We start from the raw sequence: 18,817 nt of genomic DNA on the forward strand, positions 1-18,817 counted from the left end.
TTTCCTGTCACGGATGTCATCGGGAAAATAAGGAAGCACGAGTGGCGGAGGCGACTCGGAAGGAGGGGAGCAAGAGCTGTTGTGGTTTGGGGATCCCCGTGCCGACGCCCATGCAAGTCACGCTTTATCGATCAATTACTGGCTTGCCTTTGTCAGGGCACAGGCATTCGCAACTGACGGGATATCAGTGTCAGGAAAACAAGACCGTGCAGGTCATTGCCGTAGGCGCTTACACGGGAAGCCCCCGTCACAATTTTGCCGCCACAAGCAGATGTTTGGAAATGGCGGTTTTAAATAGCCCCGAACTTCATAAAGTGCGTTTCCACAAACTACATTTTGCGTAAGCATCCAACAAACAACTCTTGTTTTTCGCAGTGGGGTTTGTCCTCTCTTTAACCGCGTCACCGACCTTTTATTTTCTTTTTGTAATCGTAATTCGGCTTCCTGTTATGCTCAGCCTGCGTCTTGATGCAACCGGTGCGTCATCCCTTCTGTCAACATGACAGTCCTAAATGCAGTAAGTAAACATGCCAGACGCGGCCTAACAACCTCCCTACGTTTGCCTTGTCGCAAAAAAAAAAAAAGAAAAAAAGAAAGAGAACTTACAAAGTTCCGGCGAATGCATACAAATTTCACAACAGCGCGCTACAGCGACGCATATCGTACTGCTACTACTGGCAACGTGTCAAGTGGGTATATTGCACGGGTAAGTCGTACGGTATGGTGAAGGTAAAGCTGCAGTCGAAAAAAAAATGAAAGAATAAAAACATATAAGATATAGAGAAACTCACCGGGGTCCTTGCGGAGCACGTAGCTAGAGCAGCGGTCACTCCAGGGAGCTCCTTCGAAACGCATTCCTGAACGGGCGGCCGATCTCGAACGGGACAGAATCTTAAGCAAGCACCACCAAACGAGACCACGCAAAAGGCGCTGGGCACGGCGGGCAACCGGTGACAGCCAGCGAGGAACGGACGAAGATTCACCACACACACGCTAGAGCAACTACGTTCACTCGGTCTCGAGAGAGGATGCAGGGGTCAGCACTACTCCACTGTATCCGAAAAAAAAAAAAAAAGCCGCAATGCACACGGCAGTGACGAACAACTGCGCTAGCTTCAGCTGACAACTACGGCTCACCACCACAATCACAGTCTTCAACAACAACAAAAAAAGTAGTCAACGTCCCAGGAATGGATTCCACGATCCGACTTTTGAGAAGAAAAACGCAAAAGTACGACGAGCGACGAACAATCAGTCACACGACTTCTTTCTTCTTCAGTGCGGTTTGAGTCCCAAAGGTAAGTAGTTCCACACTCAACACCGGAAGAAGAGTCCCGCGGAAGTGACAGTATCCGGCCGCGATGAAAAAACGCCGCGCAAAAGACAGGACAGCGACAAGGAGCCGGCGACGACGGCAGGAGCGAGCGTTTCGAAAATGCCACGCATCACGCAGCTGACCAGCTGCTCGCTGGGTAGGTCGGCGAGTAACTGCAACTGCTGAGCTGCTCGTGCCTCGCGTCGACGTCGCTGAGAGGAGGACACGTGCTTGGAGAGGAGGAGGCAGGTGAGAAAGGACTGAGACGAGAGGAAGAGAGAACCGAGCAGGGGAGAGGAGCGACGAAGAGAGAGTCTGTGGCTGCCGCGGAGCCAACGACCTTGCCGCTCGGCCGCCGACAAGGATGGAAGAGAGCTGCCGCGGTTGCCTCCGAAACGCCACCGTTGCACGTCCCTCGTCGCCGCGACCCAAAGCGCTGCCGACGTTAACCGTATGCTGGCTTCGCCGGCCGTTCTGCCTCTACTAAAGCAGAAAAAAAAAAAAAAAAAAAAAAAAGACTTCGCGACAGCATTTTCTTCTCTTTCCCAAACCTTCAAAGAGAAAAGCATAGCCTCCGAGATGGTCACACCACGGCCATAACCGATCTCGCAGGCTACGATGGAGGCGTACGAGAATCCCAATGGTTTCCCCACTCCGCGACAGGCGGCGCGACTTGAGCTTCCCTTCTCCCCCTTCGTTTTTTTTTTTTTTTTTTCGCTCCCTTTCATCTGCCTTTTTCTCGCCGTCTGCGCTTCGCGCTCCGCATCCCGTTGGAATTGCTTTTCCGTTCCGGAGAACAGTAATGGCGCAATCATTTTGCTCCTTTCACAATGGCTCTTCGTTTGTATCCTACTTTTCACCTTTTCTTTTAGAGTGAACTTCTAGCCTTCAGAAGCTTCGATGTGGAGCTGACAACTTGAAACCTGGGCCACTGGCTAGCAAGCCTTTGTATAATTTCTCCAGGTGCTTTTCCGAGACCAAAGGGCCATTTCTTAATCTACACCATTGGGCTATGAAAATTTGAAAGCGCTAACACACAGAACTACAAAGGATAGACGACCGACGAGACACAAGCGTATGTGTCTCGTCGGTCGTCTATCCTTTGTGGTTGTGTGTGTTAGCGCTGTTTCCCATTTTCCTATATAGTCAAAATGAACCAACTCGGCCAAAAAGAAGTGTTAATGAGACACTGTTTTAGCAGGTGGACATTGGGTGTCTATTGTGAACACGCGCTGTAATTTTGAAAGTGGTTGTTCATTATCAATAACTGACGTATTGTTCACTGCGTAACACGAAGGGGAGGAAAATAAGATATAGCTTTCATTCAGAACGAATGAATAGCGGACCGAAGTATGAAAAGCAAACGAACAATCCTAATTTCGAAGGGCGAACGATATGAAATTTTTTTTTACCAATCGAAATATTCGTGTAAATATGCCGCTAAAGCGATAAATGGAAGGGCTGCGGCAAAAAAAAAGGAAATGAATCAACAAGCAGAAAGTGATTTGTTTTTATTTAATATCGGTGCACGAATTATTTTTAACACTCCGAACAGCAAGCATACCTATAAATAAAGTATATATTGAATAAAAAAAACAAAAACAAATGCATCCAGCGATCATGAGTCTTGAGGCTTTGCGAAAGTTCGTTTCTGAACCCAGAAAGCAGTAACATAAATAAAGGGAGAAACAAACTGCACATTCTTCTTTGTTTCTAAATCAGCATGAAGCCAAGCTTCCTGAAACCGCGACAACAAAATATTTGCTGAAATTGAAGAAGGAACAGCTGCGGCTTTCACAAAATGTCAACCACACGCTTTATCATGCGAGCGAAGTCGGTATAATTCCCTCTCTTGAGAAAACAGGAGTTGGTGTGGATAAAAAGAAATACTGAAAGAGAGAGAGAGAGAGAGAGAGAGAGAGAGAGAGAGAGAGAGAGAGAGAGAGAGAGAGAGAGAGAGAGAGAGAGAGAGAGAGAGAGAGAGAGAGAGAGAGAGAGAGAGAGAGAGAGAGAGAGAAAGTGTAAAAGGTAAAGTCAGCCGGACTTATAAACTTCTCATTACCAAACAAGTACACCACTTCGTCCACATTCCACATTTACGGTCAACAGGCAATCGGTTTAGAGGTCATTTCTTGCGTGCGTTCTTGATGGCGTCGATTTATATAATACTTAGATCTTCGTTGAACATCGCTAGTACACTTACTCGAGAATATATATAACCCAAATATTAACCTCACTCCAGGCGCAAAGACGTAACTGGATCCTTTTCCACGACCTTCACCGCACAGCACAAAGCTGCCGCACCTTCCACCATATACAATAGCATGAAACACGCAGTGTATAGCCTCTGCTCGCAGAACAAAGAGCCTTCCCTTCCCTCTCGACTATTACTGCCTTTTCGCTTTCGCATACACCGCCGGAAACTTCGCACCAAAAAAAGCGTTTAGTAAGGCGCGCCGGATAAACAATATCCTGCAGCTCACTATAACGTGCCAGAGAACCCATTGTGCAAAGAAGGATCGAGCTACGGTATATATACATATATGTATGCTAAGTAAGATTAATAAAAAAAATAGAGAGAGCGAGGGAGAACGTTATGACTCTAGGAATCCGAGAAAGCCGCGTTCACTTCATAACCGCTGGCGGCTGGTACTTCGACGAAAGTGTATTTCGCGCGCGCCGACCGATCGCTCATTGCGGACAGCGGAAGCTCCGAAATTCGGCGCCTAATAGCGAGCCAGGCAGGGAGAATGGGCAAGAAATATACGATGGAGGAAGAGAGAATGTCAAGGTTCTTCTTTCTCGTTCGATAAAATTGTTAGCGGAACGCTTTAATGCATTCAAATGACAGGCAACTGAAGAAGGACACGAAGAAGGCATGAAAGCCGTGAAGGCAACGTGGCTCGAATTGCGGGATGGGAATTTTTAGTTTGAATTGTTTTGGAAAGCCGCGAAAGCCAGCTGCGTTTCAATGCGCGTCTCATAAGACGCAGATGAACGTTGCGGCAAAAATGAGAGCTTCGCTAGCTCATCGTTCGCATTAATTTATGCGTTACTTCATGCCTGGCGGACATAAGGTGTGACGAAAACAAACTGCTATTTAAGTGTCATTAAAGTACATATTTCATTTCAAATAAAGTAAAACAATCTATGGACAAGGCAGCTACGCCGTACTCAGTTACGCAAGGAGACAGGTTGCATAGAAGATAATTAACACACCGGTTTCCCCTGATCATTTAATTGCAGGCGCGCTCTCTCTCTGTTCTGTTCTGCATTTTGCATTCGAAAATGCATCCTCCCGGAAGATATACCACTTACTTTCAGTGGTTTCCTTCCGCCAACCGGTCACATCAGACAAAAGCGCAAATCATGAAGACTGAGTACAACATTGTAGTCAGTCTTCATGATCTTGCGCCGGCGTCGTAGTTGCTTAGCTGTACGTCTGACTAGTGTAACACTTCGGAAGTTTATCTCACATCGGAGTGATGATACTTCTCTTCAGATCATACTCCGTCGCGTTTGACTGCCTACACGAGAAAAACGAAATCATCGTTTATAGGCTGAAAAAAAGGGCAGAATACAATGAAACAATAACGTTTTACTGTCCGCCCTTCATCCCGACTGATTTCTCAAGCAGCATTGAAGACAGACAACAGTTATTACTGACGCAAATCTTGAAGAAGCCGCGACAGAAATATTTTTCAGCAGCAATCGCTTGACAGGCGAATTACTTCCGACTCAACAGAAGCCTTGCAACTATTTCATCAGTGCGACAAATGTTTCCCACTATAGGCGATTATGGCGGCTGTGGACGTAGCTCCACGACTCGACGAAGTTCGCAGCGCGTATTAGGATTTTAGAAACGCAGGTGTTTTCTGATTTATTACAAAGCACAAAAATGTTTACTATAGCGTTGCTCCAGAGAAAATCAAAGCAAAAATAAGCTGGCATAGCTGAGCCGCGGCCTCTCGCTGCTGCAGTGCATCCAGTAATCGAGTAAACGCGATACACTCCGTATTCCTTCGAACCCCCCCTCTATCAGAGTTCCCCAGAGCTACAGCTAAAGCACGACTGGTTTGCAAAAGATTTCCAGAAAGCAATAACTACTGGTTAAAGTGAGTCATCTGACAGCTCAAAAAAGGAAAAGCAAAATACCACAAAAAGAGGTCACGCACTAGTCATATCCCACATATAAGAACTGAGACTTTGCCTCACAAGAGGTTTGCCGCACTGCCAAAGGCAATGGAGCCCTGGTTTATTCAGGGTCATGGACAATACAATCGGTACTTGTGCTCCTAAGCGCATTTCAACCCTGCGGACTATAATAGATAATTGCGGCCCTGCTGTTCTTCCTACCAACTTGGTGTGCAAGGGTAGATAGGAGCTCAATTACCTATTGTAGTGCGCATGATTCTGATTGAACCGGGTCACCCCTGCCCTTCACAGTGCTGCAAACAGCTTGTAAGACGAAGTATAGGAGGGGTGATAAAGAAGCCATTCTGATAGTACACGAAACGCCTGTGCCAGACATGGGGAAAGAATAGTGAAAAAAAAAAAAAAAAAAAAAAAAAAAAGACCATGGGAGGCTACGTGACTAAAAACTCCTTATCTAACCCAGTATCCCACCCAGCGTGCTGAATCATGGAGACGTTGCAGCTGAATCACCGATGCCTTGCTTGATAAACTGGAATCACCTTTTTCGTCTCCCATTAGGAAAGTTCGTACAATATACCGTACCCCGTGTCGCCGCCTGTTCCACAGGCACCGAAGTACGGGCATCACAGTCGCAGCCCTGGGAATAAAGTCGAGAAAAAAAGTGGATCTTCGCTTCGTTGGGTTACACCCATTAATGAGCCCTCTTTTACGCTGGGTCAATTCCCCTGCATTCTGAATAATGGCGGTAGTGGTTTATCAAGAAAATATTAATCAAAAGAAGGAAACGAATGTATTGTTGGCAGCGGTAATTGCTATCTGATATCTTAAAATTGCATATCAGCCCATGCGTGTTTTGATCATAATCTATTATTCCGGCTACATGGGTGCCTCATGTGTTGCTGACACCACTTAAAAATAAAAATAAAAAAGGAATGACTGAAACGCGTTTCCCTCGTTCATTTCACTGGAATCTTGCATTCAAGTTATCGACTCGCCAATGGCAGTAACAGGCACCTATTCTGACGAAGTCGCCATCCCGTGTAGGTGCGCCGTACACAGTGCAGGGGCGAAACATTGAACGAAAGAAGCATTCCGGTGCTTGTTGTTGGTGTTGTTGACAGGAATTCTGGCGCGTCGGCTACTCCCAAACCCACATCTTGTTCGATGTTCACATTTTCGGCGGAAGCGCGTCGACTGTCTTCGCTTGCTTCTCAGTGCGGTCGAGTTACCAGCTATAGACTCGAACAGCATGCAAGACTAGCCTTTGTGAAAGTGTGAATCTTAATGTGAACAAGTGTCGCTCGTGGCGTTGTTCTTATATTTATAGCTCACTTTCACGCCATTTTCTTCTTCTTTTTTTTTTTTTTATCGGTTCACAGGAAGAGAAAGGTGCAAAGCAGAAAGCAAAAAAAGTTAAAACTGGCCGCTGGCTGCCAACTTATTTCCGCTTACACCGAACATTTCTGCACAATACTGGCAAGACCACATAGCAGCGTTTCGGCGACAGGCATCGAAAGACGCAAGTATCTGGCGGTGCCAGATCTCAGCGTCCACGTATGCCGGAATGCTTCGCAGGATGGGACCAGTGACAAGCCACACATGGGCAGGCAGCGTTTTCCAGTTTATGCAGTGCTGCTGTACCCGCCGTAGTAGCAGAAAGCTTTTATTAACTAGGAAAATAAAAAAAAAAAACATACAGGCGGTTTAACTCAGTAAATCAGGGACTATCGTGCAGCTGACAGGATTGTGTTTGCTGTGTTAAATCAGGCGGCCACGGTTTCAAACCACACATTGCGCATGTGCTTCACAGATGCGACCCTCTTAAAGTAATGCTTTTATTTACTTAATGCTTTTTTATTTTTTTTATTGGAATTGGATACGAATCACATTTTGTACCATAGTTTGGAAAACAATCGAAAGCACTGCAGAATCTGCAATGGAGAAATGCGAAAGCCTGAGCATTGCTGCGGCACACGGTACATTGCGCGCCTCTTGTCGAACACAACCACCGGCGTTTTATAATTGGTTTAAAGGAAAGGAAAGGCGTAGTATCTGTCACACTAGTTTCTGTGGACACGTGAAGTCCCTTGGAAAGGTCAAAGGTCAAATCGGCTTCAAACATCGTTTTTTTTTTTTTTTTTTGCTTGAATGCGGATAATAGTGCCGTAGCACCAAAAGACTCGTCGAGAAATATAGTCAATGGTTACTGTATTCATTTCAAAACTCCACTGGTCTTGGTTTTAGCCTGCGCACGAGAGCGTGCTGCAGATCAGGCTCCGAGCAAAGCAGAGAGGTCTCTCATTGCTCCTCCGTCTTATATGTTTTGATGTCCGGGGGTTTCGGGCACTTACATCCCCATGTAATGTGGTATGTCAGACCACTGGCATTCGCCTTTATGGCGCTCGGGAAACATTACGCCGTATTTATGAAGATTGGGGAATGCTTCTGTTTGGTGCTGCCCCCACGTCTCGATGTTCCTGAGCATTTTAGCTTCTTGTGTGGAGCGGGATAGTGCTGTTGCTGTAATCTCAGGCAGTGGAGCCGTGTGCTGTAAGTGGCGGAAACTTCGGGAAGGGAACTTAAGACGGGATTGGAATTCGCGGTCGGTAAGTATTCGAGCTAGTGCGTCCTCGACCTTGTTGCCACCTATCTAACCCCGCGTGACAAGGCATCCACGCTATCTAGCTGGTTGCTATGCCTAAAAATTTCTTAGGTATTCTTCCGGCAAGTAGGAGCTGACAGACTGCTTGGTAGTCAGTCATGACTCATATCGTGTACACTCTGTTCTCGAAATTCGCCGTACTGGATCGTCAGAAGGACTGTGACATGTAATTAGGAACCAGGGGGTGACATGGCCGCCACAGGTGCAATTCGTTTCTGAGAATGCAATAGCTCCTCTTTTGTCCCCTCGCGCGTCCGCATCTTTGTTACCCTATCCTCCCCACTCCTTCCCAGTAAGCTTTTGTGGTCTCTGGTAGAAGGATTTTAGCTCACTGCAAAAGGCAGAGGAGCCCTTGCAATCGGGCTCCAAAGTGCCTCTCCCTGCTGCGCACAAAATAGAGAATTGTGCTCATACTGTCACCCCCGTCAATTCGGGAGGCGAGAGGCGCGTAAGAGCACAATTGCCTATTGTAGTGTGCGTGATGCTGATTAGTCGGGGGTGCCTCTGCCTTTCGCAGTGCTGCAAACATCTTGCAGTTGTTCGTAATTCCAGGATCTCCCCACGCCTTGGTATGCAGAAGCCAGTTTGTACGCCGTCATGTGTTCGGTCCTGCACGCTCGGCAGGACGCTGCGTGCAGGACGGGCGCGCCTCTCCATGGGGCGTACGAGAGGCGAATAAATGTTTTCCCCACCACCATCACCCATTGCCGCGTTCTGACAACGCTGGAAAAAGCACGCATCTCCATGAATAGTCTCCGGCGCGCGCGTTACTGTGTTGCTGCAAAACCGGCCGAAGCAGTTCAACTGCTACTTGAAGCCTGAATCTTCTGAAAACAAAAGACTAAGGAATTTAATCAATAAACTCGCACGCAAACAAGAAACAGCTTTATTTTTATTTTATTTTTCAGCCGCTGAGAGCTACAGCACAGTGGCACCACGGCTTCAGAGGTTTACAGCTGCAGTTGTCGGGGAGCCGGGTGCGCGGCTGATCAGACTGAACTGGCGCCGGTTTTTCTCGCGCCGTTTTTCAGGACATTCCCAGCTTCCCGTTCTGTGCGGAATTCGAGATGGTTTGCTAGCCGCTTTTTCTAAACTGCGGGGCTTCTAGGAAACAATTTCCTTTTTTGCAACTGCTCAAGCATGACTCATACTTCAACCCTTGATTTCTTTGTAAAGAAAAGAGAGGGGAAGATACTGAAATCTGGGCTGGTCTCTTCCAATGACCTGGCTCCGTGATTTTTTCTTTATTCGTTTTCTGTGCTTACACATGAATACACGGGGAAGGCGTCACGACGTCCTGAGCAAGAAAATGTGGTTGCTGATGAATCTGAGTTTCTGTAGAGAAACGGCGAGACACGCTAGAGAAACTATTCCCTCCAATTTTGTCATTTATGCGCACGACAAAATGGAGGGAATGTTCGGTGGATATATCTAATGCATGTGACGCGTGGCAAAAGCAAATCTTTTCTTCCTTTCAACTGTCTTTTACCTGGGCGGAGTGGGGGCGTGGAACGGGGATAAGTCATGGTGACAAGGTCATGGTTTCCGCGATGTAGCCGTATCAAACGAATGAATTCGAAGGGCCTCCTGCCACTGCATGTTTGTATATGAGTTGCCTGTCTTCTCAGGAAGCTCTAGCTGCAAAAGATGCTAGATACTGGACACAAGGCACATTCAACTCGTTTTACTTTTTTCCCTCTGGAATCAGAGGGAACAAATTTGTAAGCTTTATTACAGCTACACTACTGCCTCGCGTATTGACCGTTATTGTCTCGTAAAAAAAGAAAATGGCGTCGGCACTGGAAGCGTGCTGTGATCTGCTGCCTTGCACCGCTGGCATGTCGTGGCATGTTGTGCACCACAGTTTGAAATCTGCCTGCACGTTTTCAGTTTTCAAGGAGCGGCCGAGGCGACCCCCGATTCCTGGAGGCAATCAGAGGAATGGAACTTGAACCGACACGTAGAGGCAAAGAGACCTTTTTATGGCCTGGGTTAGTCTGAGATCCCTAGCTGTTAATTTAATTATGATGGAGAGCTAAGGCGGTGTTAGACTAGGGGGACCCTGGGTTAGAGGAATAGGGCAAGCCTTTTATCTTCCTGCAATATAGGGTAATTGCGGGGCAACAATGCGTATGCGGGGAATGCTGCGATGAAAAGGCGCGGAGCGGCAATTACTCCAAGCAAGCTCCAGCTATTCCCCTAAACGACAGGGTTTCCCTGTTCTAAAGCTTACGGGATTCTACCCACCGCAACCCATCCTGGCCACTTGTGGTTCGAGTATATTCTTCCTCCGCCTTCGCAAAAAGCAACATGCACATGTGCCATCTCAACAGCAAGCTTTGAAGCGTTCGCAGCACTCCACTCGCGAGTCACGGGTCAAACGATTCCCTCATGCTTCGTTTGTTGAGTTCCCATCCAAGCTAAATGTTTGGTCTCGTCAACAAATTTGTTTTCGTTGCTGATTTTTTTGTTAGATGTGCGAACAGAACAGTACTTGAGCGACGAGTTGAGGAACTTGAGGCAGTTTTGTCAACGAAAAACCCGTGGCTGTCTCCGGCGCAGAAAATGTGGTCCTGAAAACCTCGGATTGATCAAGCAAGACAGTGACTGCTGAACGGCACCACTACCTGTTTTAATCACCGCCAGTTATCCTGGTTGAACGGATTTCCCGTGCGTTTTTGTCACCAGATAATAAAGAATTATAGAAATTGGAGCATGCAAACGAAAGTTATAACGCAACTCAAAGAGATCAAGCGAAAGCACGCCTCACTCGCCTATTTCACTTACCCAGTGTTGACTGGGCACATACCTATCACATCAGTACCGCGGAAGTTGCCATCCCAGGGCTGTTGGAGGCCACGCTGTTTCACCAATTCGCTTTAGGTTAGGTTTGCCTGCTCATGAAAATATGTGCACGTGGGAAAACGGGCGAATGCCTGTTCTGTCTTCCTTACTGGCATGACACACGCGTGTTAGGTGAAATGCCTGACTAGGCTTCGTGTTTGCTTTCCTAAGTAGCAAATACAGGGCTAGTAAAGTTACTTAATATAGTAGCTTGCCATTTGTTTTCCACTTTGTGTCTACATCTAACCAATACTTAAGCCACATGACAGATCACGTTGCTTAACAAACTCTCTCTTAATGTTCGATTTCATTGTGCGTGACATTAAGCGAGGACCCATTGTGTTGCAAACAGGGGCTCTACAAAGTATCCTCGAAACAAAACTTTCTCTCTTTTTTTTTTCTTCCATGTTGTTCTTTCTGTTGCTATCCAAGAAGTTTCCATCTCCCATTGTTAACTTCATCACTCCCCTGCAGCTGCATGAATTGCTTTCAAGCACCTTTGTTGACGGCATGCCCAGCGACATCAGCCAATAAAATCGAACAGACATAGCCGCATTGTGAGTTTAGATTGTCAACTACACGCCATTAAAAGTCAGCAGCAGGTTCGTGCTGGTCTAGTGCTACAAGCGGTGCAGAAAGCGAAGCGCCTCGCCGGCTTAAATTACAAGAACCACCAAGTCAAATTTTTCCGGTCCCAGAGAAAAAAAAAAAAAAAAAAAAAAAAAAGAAAACATGATTTGTGGTTATTAAGGGAAAAGCCGAAACTTCGCGCAGACCATTAATGCGAATAGACAAATTTAACCCTCAAGCGGCCAGTGCTTTACACTCCCTGCACTCACCTCTATAAGGGGAGGTCGCACACAAACTTTCATCATAATACACTCCCAACGTTCTGGTCACGATGTTTGGCGCCACTTCGAGAAAGCTGTGAGGACCGATTCGGTCCACGCAACTTCTGGACGATTAGTCGAAAAGAAGAATTCCATTTAGGGTATGGTACATCATTGGCCTTAACTAGACGCACGATCAATTTTCTTTTTTTATTTTTGCTCACATGACATCTACATATTTGTCCCCTTAATTCTCTCCATTTGTAAATGACGCATATATCTATTTTAAGAAGATGGCCAGCGCGAAAATGCACCAGCGAAAAAGGATAGAGTACGACGGGGAAGTGGATTAACGTAAACAACATCCACGCTCATTAGAGACATCCAGAATGTGCAAACACTAACACTAATCAGCAACACGCATTACATTTCGCAGCCATTCACAACGTAAAAGCGAGACAGTAATAGCAGCAGCAATCGTTTTCATTCATGAAGATTCTTCCCCAGCGGAAGTCACACCCGCGGCACACTGCATGTGAATCGTCCCCGCGCGGAAGAGAAAAAGCGTTGACGACAACGACAAGGGGAGAAAAGGACCGGAACAGAGCCAAAGATAAGGTCCTCTAGCACGCGCCACAAGGAACGTGATGGAGAGAAGGAGGGAAGGAGAAAAAAACAATGGCTGCCAGATTATCCTACTCCAATGAGCCAAGTAGTCGTGAAATTTGCCAGATTTTAAAAGCAGGTCAGGACACCACCCACACGAGTCAATGAATGACTAATAAAAAAAAACACACACACACGAGAGAACGAACGAAAGAATGAACGAATTAATCAACGCCGGTATAACGGTTTGACGGACGCATGAATAATCTTTTTTTTATATATTAATATTTCACCATACGCAGCAGCTGCCACTTCCGGGGTTGCCTTGGCGTCGGTTTCGTCACTAGTTGCACAGCTACCACCGAACGCATATTTTAGATCGCGAAAAAAAAAAAAAAAGAGAGAAAACGGATGTACAAATAACGAAATACAAAGTTAAGCAAGGCAGTAAGCGGAACGATCCCTTCGTCAGCCTGAAGAAGTGGCTTCCCATCCAAATGCATCCTCCCTCTCGGAAGCAACGGCGGAGCAAAAAGAGGGGGGCGGGAAATCCCGGAAATAAGATGCTGCACAGAGAGAGAGGCATCCCCACAGAACGGCAGCACCTCAACTAAAAGGAGCAGACGAGTGTATAAAAGCAGAATGTGGTTTAGGAGAAGCCGTTGCTCAGAGAGCGACAGAGGCAGAAGCGGAGAGCCACCGTGGAAGACATTAAGAGAAGACAAAGAAAGCGAGATCCACGTGCGGAGCTCTTCGTGTGGCTCGATAGCAGCTGCGAAAAAAGACAAAAATGCGGAGAGAAGGAAACCAGAAAAAAAAAAACGGTGAGGAGGAAAATGGAAAGAGAGATGCACGCGCCGCCCTCTCACACGTGGCTTGTCATCGATCGCGGAGGGAAAGTTGCAGCAACCGGCTCACGAGGAACGAGCGCACAGCGACAAGTAACTAGACAGTGCAATCGGATTAGTCGTCTTTCTTTCGTCTTCCGGGTGAACGGAAACCGAATCAAACCACCAGACTTCTTACAGTCAACGCAGGCAGCTCTGGGGTCAGGTATCTCGTGTTCTTCTCTTTGACAATTCGTCTCGGATGCAGGCGCGCGGTCCGAAATAACGTTGATCCGAACGACCTTGAATTCCAAAAATGCGATTCCGCTCTGCAGTTCCTTAATTCACTCCCGCCCCCTCATGTCCTCCAGTTCTGACCTAACCGGACTCCTCCGGTTTCCTGGGCCGCTTGAGCCAAGCTCGAATCAAATTCTCACTCACTCACTCACTCACTCACTCACTCACTCACTCACTCACTCACTCACTCACTCACTCACTCACTCACTCACTCACTCACTCACTCACTCACTCACTCACTCACTCACTCACACGGTCGGTCGGTCGGTCGGTCGGTCGGTCAATAAGCCTCAAGTTAGTGGGTTCAATCGCCAATCATAATGCGAATGTTCAAGGCATACCGGCAAGTTTGATTGCTACAGGTTAGCATAAAAATGAATATCTACACTCACTGACTTTACAAAAGCATACACTCTCCAAAGACTGTAGAAAAAAGAAAATCGAATGATGTTTCGGTGCCCACATGCATGGACATGCATGGGTACATTTGTGACTATGAAGCGAAGGACGGGAGGCGCACTGCACAGAGGCGATTTTTCGAAAGCATCCGGTTAATCGTACGCGGCGTTGACTGAATCTACAGGGATGCAATGAGCAAGCGTTGCGGTTGGCAAAGATTCTTCCTTGCAAGTCACACGTGCCGCGTTTTATTCGGTGGCATGACCAGTGTCTTGATGATGTTCCGCTAAAGCGCTTGAGCGGATCGTGCCTTGGGCGACATGCGTTGGTTGATCTTAACTTGAAGTTTCCTGTTTCGCCGATGTAGGCAGTGTCACAGTCACGACAGGGCTATCTTGTAGACAACCTCCAGTCAAGTCGGCATGAATTTCCTCCGCCGAACGGGATTGCGTTGAATTCTGGTCTTTAGCTACAGTCCACATAAACAAAATAAAGACGCTGGAGTTTAAGAGGGGGTAGCCAACATCCTCTTTAGAGCAGCCACCCTAACGAGGATAACACGGCGGTCATTGCTTATGGACAAGGCGTTAGTTCCACCGCCTCGACGGCTCATACTTGACGAGTAGATTGTAGCGGCCCGCTAAGACACTCTATAGAGAGGAATATTATATATATATATATATATATATATATATATATATATATATATATATATATATAGGGAGAAAACGCCGGAGGAAATTTGAGTGGCTCACATCTCCGTGCTGCTTTGTACCTCTCTATCCAGCTGCAGCCTCCCATCTCCAGCCCATTGCGGAGATTAGTCACATAGAAGAAATTGTCCTCCCAACGAACTGTTACCGTGTGAACTAATTTGGAACGCGCTGGCTTCTTTCGCTGCGATGTGCTCTTTTGCGGTTCAGATGCCTTGCGATCAGTCTGGTTGTGCCCTAGAAATACCGTTAGTTTTTGAGAATGTGCTATATGGAGAGTGCGAAAATCAGTACATCTCTGATTTTTTTTTTTTCTTTCTTTCTCGATGATGCACAAAGTTCATCATTCGGCGGTACATAACTAGCCGCACCTTAACCAAGCGGTCCGAACGTGCCTTAATGGCCAGGGGTGGCATGCGTCACTTAGAAACTCTGAGCAAGAGATTGATTCTGTGGCCGAACACTCGGTGAACTCGTCTTGCTCATCGGATGTTTTTCACGGCGTCGGCTATAGGCGCCTCCGGTGCATTGCGTGCGCCGAGAAACGAAGCAACTCGAGGACCGCAGATGTTTTGACTGCGCCTGTCCAGCTTCTACAGAGGCTATGTCGAGTACAGGAGCAAGCCACAACAGCGACGCGCGTGAGAGGTGACAGCATGACACGAATCTCGAAAGGAATGCATAAACGTTTGCGCCAATGTGACAGAAGCGACAACCCCAAAAATCGAAACGCGATAGCCCATAAGCGGCAAAAATCCGTCACGCCGAGGTCGCGTGGTGCAAAGGGATTGACGTCCGGAGAGAATTCGGATGCTATCGCTTCGGGAGGTCGCAGGAAAACACTTAATCTTGTCCATTCAAAACGCCTAGCGCATCATGGCCATTTTCGCTTTCGCAAAAGTTGCATATACTTAGGATCAGCGTGCCCGGCTTGGCCCAAGCCAGGCCCGAGCACGAGGCAATGGGCTTCTGATCGTCCCAAGCCCGGCCAGGCCCGGTCCCACGCACCACGGGGTACGGGCTTTCGGACCGGCCCGAGCCCGTGCACAGTGCACACCTCCTTCACAAACGTTGTAGTGCGCCATGTGTAGACCCAACAGGAAAAGGACGACTCTGACTGCCAAAAGAGGCGGCCACCGGTATGCATTGCGCTTGCGCTTTTATATTCTTTCAAAGTTTTCGCGACTGGCCACTCATAAAATCGTCTAAAGTGAATTTCAACCTCATGTCAAAACTGTTCTGTACATCTCCTTCACAAACGTTGTAGCGCGCCATGTGTACACACAACAGGAAAAGGACGACTTTTGACTGCCAAAAGAGGTGGCCACCGGTATGCATAGGGCTTGGCTTGCACTTTTATATTCTTTCAAAGTTTTCGCGACTGGCCAGCCGTAAAATCGTCTAAAGTGAATTTCAACCTCATGTCAAAACTGTTCTGTACCTACATCTCGCGATGGCAGGGGCAAGCATAGTGTCCGCAAGTGGAGCAGATGGTTTGGTGAAGTGCATGGTGCCTTTGTATGTAAACATACTGCGGCTGTGACTTTTCCAACTTTATTTGCTCACTCGCCAGTAATACGCTATGTATTAGCAAAGCCCTTGCAGAACCCAATATATTTTACGTCCGCATGGTTTAGCAAAATCTATCGCAGCCCGCACCTAATTGGGGACATGTCGCAAGTGCGGGTGAACGTTGCGTTTTGCACTGACACCTTGACACCTTAACAACTGTCTCTGGCCTTGGCTTTTAGTTATGTTACGGTAAGCAGCACCATGCCACTCACGAATTCGTGGCATGCCGCTTGTTTGTGAGGTGCGGTCTGCGACAGATTTTAGCAGACACCATGTGAAGGTAAAATATATAGCATATTGCAAGGGTTTCGCTAGTAATATGCATATTATTGGCCGTGCAAATTATGTGAAAAGTCGCCGCCACGGTAGTTTTGTATACAAAGGTACCATGCACTTACACGAACCACTCGCTCCACTTGTGGACGCTATGCTTGTCCCTGAAAACGCTGTGCAGAACCGTATTGCCTTGAGACTGAAATTGGTACTAGACGATGATTTTACGAGCAGCCAGCAGAAGAAACTTGAAATAAACGTAAAAGAGCAAGCGCTACGTATATCCGTACGTGGCCGCCTCATTTGGCAGTCCAGAGCCGTAGTTTCACTGTGGTGCATAGATGGCGCTACAGTGCTCTCAAAATGGCGGCGTTCAATTTACCCCCCGTGTTCTGGCCTATACCACTAAATCATATCAGTGATATGTTTCCTGATCGCAAGATTGGAACTACAAGCGGAGATCCGGGTTTGTGCTGTTTATAGAGATGTTGAACCGACAGAAACCAGCGAAGCAGTGTGAATTGTCGAGAGGCAGAACAGACATGTTGCTGACGAAAAAAAAAAGAAGAAGAAAAGACCAGGAAGACATACGTTGTTACTGCTGGTCTTCTTCACAACAGTGAAGGCAAAATTTATTTGAATAAGTGTGTGAAATTAAAGGAATTGCATACATCAAAGCTTTGATCACAAAAGTGTAGCACAAAACGAAGGCAATCCAAAAAGACAAATCCACAAATGTAACCATCAACGGCCCATTGAAAATACAGTGAATGGGCATCTGTCAACTGGAGTACCCTGCCTTCACGACAAAGATAGTGCACGCATCCCGCATGTCACCACCTCTCTTTTGGAAAATTTCAAAATCGAGGTTTTCCAATTGGCGTCCAGTGATTCCCACTTGTTTAACCTCACTGTTATGCTAGCGTTCTCTCTGTTATATAAATTCTATGTTAGAGCAGCTCTGTTATATCATGTGGCCTCGAAAAGTTACGCCAACCGCCAACTTTAATGACCTCCCACGTAGTTTGCTAACAAGCCATGTCCGTAATTTTTCGTTCACAACACCGACTGCGCCAACGGCAAACTTCTGGAGAGCCCTGGTGGCTTGCGGTTTCGACGTGACAATATATCTAAAAATTAATTTGCAGTTATTCCAAATGCATAGCACTCAAAGCCTCGTGTGCGCGAATCGCTAGCTTTCTAGAGCCATTGAAATTCTCCGCGCTGGCTGCCGGGTCAGGTGGCAGGAAGTACATTTACCCACGTGAAATTGTTGCATGAAATTGAAGTCGTCCGCAGCCGAGCCGCTGTCGCTTTGGGCAGCCAACAGGGCTGTGATCTGTTACCGCACGCCGAAACTGTGTACGCGTTGACTGGTCTCGACGCGGCAGGTATTCGTGCCACCGTCCAGTATATATATGGCGCCATCTGGCGCCGTCAAGGCAACCTGACCATGCGCAATGGAACGGTTCGTTTCGGATCCAAAGACAAAACGTTTCCGCGGTAGCAGATTACGCTCGTTCTTACTGTTGAATGCCTAGGTGTGAATTAGCCATTACGCCGTAAGTCTGCATGGATTACTGCCTTGTCGTGGCGGAGGGGCTTGCGAAACTCGATGAAGTCGTGAGCTCTGCTGTGTAGGGCCACCCAAGATAGACAGGTCACGGCAGAGAGTTCTGACAAAATGTGATTCACTGGAGAAGGTAATGGCAACCCACTCCAGTATTTCCTGCCTAGAAAACCCTATGGCCAGTCACAATACCATTAATGACATGGCGCCGGAAGATGAGCCCCCCAGGTTGGAAGGCGTCCCACATGTTACTGGGGATGAACAAAGGGCGATTCCTAGTAGCTCCAGGACGAATGAAGCGGCTGGGCTAAAGCTAAAAGGACGCTCAGTTGTGGATGTGTCGGGAAGCGACCGGAAAGTCCGATGTTGCAAGGAGATATATCACATAGCAACATCGAATGTAAGATCTATGACGCAAGGTGCTAAGATCACGAGCTAAGCAGTATGGAGGAGTGTTGGTTTTACACAGGCTAAATGGTGGACGAACGCTGATTTTATACCCTCAGTAGGTTCTTTTTTTTAACCGATATTTATTGCCTCAGGGCATCAGTAGATGAAGTTATGTGATGTTAGGAAGATAGTGAGAGACCGGAAAGCGTGGCGTGACATGGTGTGGTCACGAAGAGTCGGACACGACTGAACGACTGAACTGAACTGAACTGCATAGTTAGGATTCGAGCAATATTAATCGAAGATGGTTGTTGGCACGTTATTGTCTATCTACGAACAGCTCTCATCGTACGACTAAAACGTT

At 47.1% G+C, this 18,817-nt stretch overlaps 1 protein-coding gene across 2 annotated transcripts in view; it reads right to left on the reverse strand.

Annotated features, from left to right (window-relative positions):
* The window catches only part of LOC146175637 (ribosomal protein S6 kinase alpha-5-like), a 254,621-nt gene that overhangs the window by 123,050 nt on the left and 112,754 nt on the right, over window positions 1-18,817 (reverse strand). The window contains exon 1 of one of the 2 annotated variants that reach the window (XM_084582032.1): window positions 792-1,500. The exons of the other annotated variant lie outside the window; for it this stretch is intronic. Coding sequence (XP_084438158.1) covers window positions 792-855 — 64 coding nt within the window. The 5' untranslated portion in view covers window positions 856-1,500. Of the gene's footprint in view, window positions 1-791; window positions 1,501-18,817 lie in introns of those variants that run through there. 2 annotated transcript variants of the gene reach the window in all.

Source organism: Amblyomma maculatum, chromosome 10 (assembly GCF_055883805.1).
Source record: "Amblyomma maculatum isolate TAMU_Amacu chromosome 10, ASM5588380v1, whole genome shotgun sequence".
Classification (NCBI taxonomy): domain Eukaryota; kingdom Metazoa; phylum Arthropoda; class Arachnida; order Ixodida; family Ixodidae; genus Amblyomma; species Amblyomma maculatum.